This window comes from Epinephelus moara, chromosome 24 (genome assembly GCF_006386435.1).
Source record: "Epinephelus moara isolate mb chromosome 24, YSFRI_EMoa_1.0, whole genome shotgun sequence".
In the NCBI taxonomy this organism is placed as follows: domain Eukaryota; kingdom Metazoa; phylum Chordata; class Actinopteri; order Perciformes; family Serranidae; genus Epinephelus; species Epinephelus moara.
This window is the reverse complement of record NC_065529.1, coordinates 45,692,373-45,699,132: the sequence shown is the minus strand read 5'-3', so window position 1 is coordinate 45,699,132 and position 6,760 is coordinate 45,692,373. Positions and strand designations below refer to the sequence as shown.

Here is a 6,760-nt window from a genome sequence, read left to right as displayed (position 1 = left end):
TTTCCCAGCTGACCCAGAGCCGGTCGCGGCGCACCATCAAGGCAGAAATACGCCCAGCCGGTCGCGGCGCACCATCAAGGCAGAAATACGCCCGCTGCGAGCCGTTCAGCACCGCGGACAGTCAGACTAATGGGATGTCGGACCAATGACATGGACCCAACACTGCTGCCTATGGCCATGTGTGAATCTGTCCTAAAACCACCCTAAACTTTCGTTTTCAAAGCCATGAAACTCACCGAGTGGTCAGTGGTGTTTGTTGATGTTCTGACATAAAAATCACAGCAAACTGTATTTTCCAGGATGATTTATTTGACATTTTGTGTAATGCATTGGTTTTCCATAGAAGCCTCATTGTCCGTTGGTAGTGATCTGCCACTGGAAACAGAAAGGGGGTTGTTTACGACAAGGTTGTAGTCATTGTAGTCTTTTAGCTCATTGAAAGTGCCGGCTCGACAGTGCTGTGTGTCTGTAATGAGAATGAACGAAAAAGTTTTGTAATAAGTTTAAACAACTGCACAATGGATTACTCGCTTGTAAACAACCTTCGCAGTACTATGCCTTTGAACACAACGCCAACCTTCTTCTTCTTCTGCTTCTTTTCTGTGTCCCATTACATTGCAATGGTTTCCTACCGGTTGGCAACACCCACGTAAAGGAGCATTATCGCCATCAAGTGGGCTGGAGTGTATAACGCTTCAGGGTCAAACGAACAATCAAGCGGAAGTTTACACACGGGTGTGAGGCAGCTGAAAAAATAGTTCCACAATCGAGATGAAAAGCGAAAACACAGACAGAAACCACAGTTTGCTACAATTTTTATGTCAGAATATCAACGAACACCAGATTCACACATGGTCATAGGCAGCAGTGATAAGCCAGGCAGGGGAAAGTCAAATTCTCCGAAAAGGAGCAGTCGTCACAATTTTGGTCTTAGCCACTCTATTTCATCATAAACAACCCAGAAATGGGGCTCAAAGTGCAAAATACTGGACTTCTCCTTTAAGGTCACTCATTTTGTTTAAAATGGAGTGTTTATTTACTCGGATTTCTCCAGTATAATATAAAGTGATTTCTGTTGGAGACAATGATGCTTTAAAGATTTGATTTCAGAGTTGTTCTAGACAGACAGACAGACAGACAAACTTACCCTTCTGTTTGTTGCCGTTGCTGGTGGGGAGGACAGAGGCGTTACGTGCCAGCAGTTTGACCGGCAAGGATTTGACCCGTCGTACCAGAGGCACCGCTACCCGTGGGCGTTTAACGGGCACCACTCGAGGGACCGGTGACACCCTGCCATGGTACTCAAACAACCTGAAGAGAAAGAGAGAAGAGAGGGGAGGAAAGACAGAGAGGAGCAAGAGAAACAGAGGGAACAGAGAAAGAAAAAGAGGACGGGTTGAAAAGGTGAAAGATGAGGAGAGGGGTCAGATGATGAAGAGAGGGTGTTTGGGAAAATGAGAAATGCAGGTAGTGAGGAAAGGTATTGATATTAAAGAGAAGAAAAAGAGGACGGAGAAGAGGCAAAATTAAAATCATCCTTTTATACTCCAAGTCGAAGAAAGAAATGACATTTATATACAACTAATCTAACTACTGTCTGAGCTTTTTCAGTACACTGTGTACTAATGTGGTGTTTTGGCAGATAGTATATAGACACTGATCTACATTACATGGTTTTGATCCTACAGGAAATGTGCAGTGTGCAACAACACAAATCAATCAAACATCGGAAAGCTTATTCCAATTTCATACTTGAAAACTTCACAAGTGAAATGAAATGTTTTTCAAAGGATTTATTAGTTAAGTATTACGTTTTCTGAGCTTTTGCACAACAATCCAACATTTGATTTTACTTTTTTTTTTTTCAGTTTCAAGTAGCACCCTGATATCCACTGTGTTTTCCATTGTGATATGTCAGCCCGCTCTTATTCCCAAGTCATCAATTACCGCTGCTTTGTCAGTGATTTCGGCGTCAGACATTGGCGCTAAAAGTTGTCTTTGAAGGTGGGATGATGTGACAATGGGCAGTGTCAGTTTGTAAAGCAGTTGGACGGCATCTATCGTGGTGGTATGATATGCCAAAGGCGTATTAGTTTATTAAAACGTTTTCAGAGCTTTTGCACAACAATCCAACATTTGATTTTACTTCTTTTTTTTTTTCAGTTTTTTTCCATTGTTTCCAACCGTGTTTGATGCCAAAATCACCTTTGGCGGTTGGATGATAAGCCGCTGGGCAGTGTCAGTTTGTAATGCAGCCGAATGGAACCTTTCACATTGTTATGATATGCCACCGGTTAGCTAGACGGCACCTGTTGCAGTGGTATGACATGCCACATGAAACCGTCAGTTTGAAATGCTTCTGGGACTGATAATATAAGGAGTTGGAAAATCCCTATAGGGTGGGCGGTAGGGGTGGTGGATGGGTCCGACAAAGCCAGGCCTTCACCCTGGAGCCCGGTGTTTGCTTCTCGTATAAATGTACAATCCAATCATGATGTTTCTTTCTAAACCTAACCACATGCTTTTGTTGACATCCTGGCGTTGGTTGCGATGTCCCGGAACATCAACTCTAGATGCATGTGGATACCTAACACATAACTAGCAGCGGTATGCGACGATTTAGCATGAGAGCATGTTGTGTACATTGTGTGCCTCCTTCAATATCCCACAGAAAAGCTCTTTAATTTTGGTTGGCATGGTGGCATATTTTTTTGTTACCTGTACAGTGAATGGATACAGCTGAGGTGTGTCTCATTTTTGGTGAAAACCTGGACGCGATGGCCGACAATGTAGAGGATCAGATTTCCTTTTTTTCCCCATTGTTTAATAAGAGCTCCCTCCTGCTCGTTACTTTTTTCCAGGTCACAAGTCAAGATGTCAGGTTGTTTGACCTGACTGTTGCTCACGACTGCATTTATATTCTAACACCACCCACACAGTTTCGGCTTTGGACAGGTACCACAGTTTTATGCCCAATATTAAAGTTATCTGGCTCGAAGAGAATCTGAAAATACTGAAGAAAAAAGACAATCTGTCTTCATTTTGAGTATCTCTCTTAGCAGTATTTGGCGGAAGTACCGTGTTCACATGTCGTGACTGTGGAAAAAATACAGCACACTGAGAAATGAAGTGCTTGTTAAGTTAAACAGTGAAGACATGCAAATATAGATTTCTCATAAAAAAAAATAGAATCTTTTGGGAAAGACGGTAAAATTATAAACGGGAAACCACAAGACTGCTCTGTGATGTTGTCTTTATGAAGATAAATAGTTGTGTAAAGATCAAAAAGCAAATTATGTGGAAATTCATGTTTTTATGTGGTGTGGTGGAATAAAATGGTGGATTTAAAACTATAGTTCACTTTCTCCTGCAGGAAGTTTAATGCTTGGAATTAGTGTTAAGTTGACCTTTAAATATTAGAGGGTTAGCGATTTTAAACGCAATGTTTCGTCATATTTCACTGTGACAGGTTTTTTTATTTATTTCATGAAAAGCTCCAAATTGCTGTTTAGTGGCTAAAATGTCTGGATAATCTTGAGAAAGGAAGCCACAGAAAAATGTTGTTTGTTGGTGTCCCAACATGTGAGCCTGATTTCCTTGTGGTAAACCCTAACAATCTGGTGATGGGTGCAACATCGAATTTTCTTGGATTCATTAATGTTAAATTATGAAAGATATGTTGACAGAACAGTGCAGACACTTCACATTATAATCTTATTGAAATCCGCTGCAATAACTGCTAAATACTTGTAATTATCAATTGTGATGCTGTGGTCATTTTACAAGGCTGTTTTACTAAAGTAGAATATCTGTAATATTGTGACAACAGGAACTGGATTATGAGACATTGGCATGGATTTGACGTTTGTTATTTTCATGTTTATTGGGTGCAAAAGTTAGCAGCAGCTAAATTTCAGTTAAAACTAAATAGTTTTGGTTAGGTTATGGTAGGCTGCAAATATAAACCAAATATAAACTACGCATTTTGCTTTTACGTCATCCATTTTCTGTGTCATATCTGTTTATCTTAAACCGATCATAAGTAAACATGAATGACCCACACAAATAAATGACATCAGCTAAATCTGATAGATGAGATGGCAGATTGTGACCAACAAGTCCTCTGAATTAATCAACAAAATCCCCCTGGAACAACACAGAAGTGTTTTCTGATCTGACACTGTGGTTAAAATGTGTTTAGAGTTAGGCACAAACCCAACTTGTGTGTGTGTGAGGGAAAGAGCATGGTTTGGATTTAAATAACTGCTTGGTTAAAGTGAGGATGGTCAAGGATAATTGACAATGTGTTCTTATACAGTAGCTTCCATTGGTATCACTGGCACCTCTCATGCCTGGCCCCACTCACTCTGTCCAGCTTAGAAATGTCAGGTCAAACCAGTTAATAACTGTGTTCCTCAAGGTTCTGTCTTAGGCCCCCTTTCACCTAATATTTACCTTCTACCTCCTAGCTATATTTTTAGAAATCTGGCATTCAATTCCAATGCTATGCAGATAACACCCAGCTCTATTGATCTGCTACGTCTACTTCCACTCTCCCACACACTTCCCTTTCCGACTGCTTATTGGATATTAAATCTTTGCTCTCCTACAACTTCCTCAAACTTAAAAGTGATAAAACTGAGGTTCCTCCTTAGTTTCTTTTCTCTCTAACTACTGAAACTCCAAAGTCATTCCTTCCCCCCAGCTTAAGAGTCTGGGTGTCATCCTGGACAGTACATTGTCCTTTGAGGCCCACATCAACAATGTTACTCGGTCTCCAGACTCTCATCTATGCAATATAATCATCTTCGCCCGTCGCTTACACCAAACAGCACCGCTATTCTCACTCATTCTTTGGTTACATCCTCTATTGATAATTGCGATTCTGTCCTCTTTGGTCTCCCTCTCATAAACTCCAAGTGGTCCAGCATGCAGCCACTCGTATCATTACCTGAATTCCCTCCATAGATCATATCACTCCTGTTCTTCAGCAGCATCACTCAAGATTTTGCCTCTCACCATTAAGGCCCTTCATAACCAAGCCCCTCTGTATCTTTCTAAACTCCTTCATGTCTACACACTCTCTCGTACTCTCAGATCCTCTTCTGCAGCTCATGACAGCATCTGCCTGCTAGACTACCATGGCTTCTAGAGCCTTCAGCCATTCTACCCCCTGGCTTTGGATCTCTCTCCTGCAAGATATTTGCAATACTGACTCCCTTTGCGCCTTCAAATCCCATCTGAAAACCCACCTTTTAAAATTGGCACATTCGGTCTGATGTAATGGTGACACACACATTGAGATTTGTACTGATGATGACTTTATGATGATGACTTTATACCTATTTTTATGATTTCTGAGCAGCTTATTAACTTATTGCTGTATATTACTGATTTGTTTGACTGAGTAAGTTCAAAGAGTGAATCTTCAACTGGATAATTTAATTCAAATCAGATAACACAATAACTCAATATGTGGAACCTTGTTTTGCTGGCACAAAAGGACTTGCTCTGAATCCCTGTTTTTTTGGTCATAAAAAGCTTAAACAAAGACTTCATTCATTTCCAATAAAACATGTCATGAGTTGTAAATTCAGCTCAGGTCATTAACGTTGAAGACATTTTGTGAGACCAACGATTCTGACAACACTGAACTCCCTTTGGCTTTACTACATCAGACTGTATGAGACATGGCTGTTCCATTGCAGCTTGTGTTCTAAGCCTTTTGGACAAGCAGCAACTTTTTTCGATCAACACGGAAAATTTGTCCAGATGGCAATGTGCTTTATCTCCTGACTTTAACAAACATCTCCACTGGGATAAAAAGACGTAATGATAAATTATATTGTGCATCATGACAATTTGTTTTCACCATGTAGGCAAAACTATTCTGCTGTGCGAAGAAAATAATCAAAGCAGACAAAAAGGTCTGTGTTGCCCAGATTTACTGTGCAGATCATATTTCAGGAGATTAATAAACTCTGATTTCTGCCCAGATGATATCCAGTAAGGCTGGTTTTGATGTACTGAAAAAAAAAAGGAAGAAGAAGAAGAAAGACTCAATGAAACAAGCAGAGGGGTCGGCAGACACTAAAGAAAAAAGGGGGAGGAAACAAAAAAGACAGCAAGAAATAAGGAAGGAAAGAAAGAAAAATGCAACTTTAAAGCTCTATAGCCCTCAAGGAAACACAAATCAACCTTATACTGTTGCTCTCTACAGCATTAATCATACCATTATGCAGTATCAACATTAGTCTGTCAAAAGCAGAATTCCACTGCATGTTCGTTATGAAGATCCCAATATTTCAACCTCAGACATGTCAGTTTTGGTTAATTTTGCTTTTGACAGCCTGACACCCATTAACTGTTAATCAACTGCTTAATTTTTGAGGGAAAAAACCCAACAAGACAAAATGTAATACGAGAGGTCTTTCCTGTTAGTCCAGTGCTCCACTGACTTAGTCAGCTTTACTTTCACATTTCAAAGCGCTATCCATTTAGAGAGGGTCAAATTTCAATGTTTTGTGATGTAAATGTTTTGACTTTTATTCTATTTTCTCTAGGCTTTGCTGACAGACTGGCGGATAGCTTCGGTGACATACAGAAACATCGTGCCCACTGCCCGGGAACTGCCCATTGGTCCGACAGCCCATTGGTCTGACATCCCATTGTTCCGACCATATTAAACCCATTGTTCCGAAGTCCGTTTCGAAATCATCATGATGCCCTGTGGTTAAGGTCTGGTTAGGTTTAGGCACAA

General features: G+C 40.5%; 1 protein-coding gene across 1 annotated transcript in view; it reads right to left on the bottom strand.

Moving 5' to 3' along the window:
* Positions 1–6,760, bottom strand: part of raly (RALY heterogeneous nuclear ribonucleoprotein) — a 51,670-nt gene that overhangs the window by 22,599 nt on the left and 22,311 nt on the right. The window contains exon 4 of the mRNA XM_050038350.1: positions 1,148–1,311. Coding sequence (XP_049894307.1) covers positions 1,148–1,311 — 164 coding nt within the window. The remainder of the gene's footprint in view (positions 1–1,147; positions 1,312–6,760) is intronic.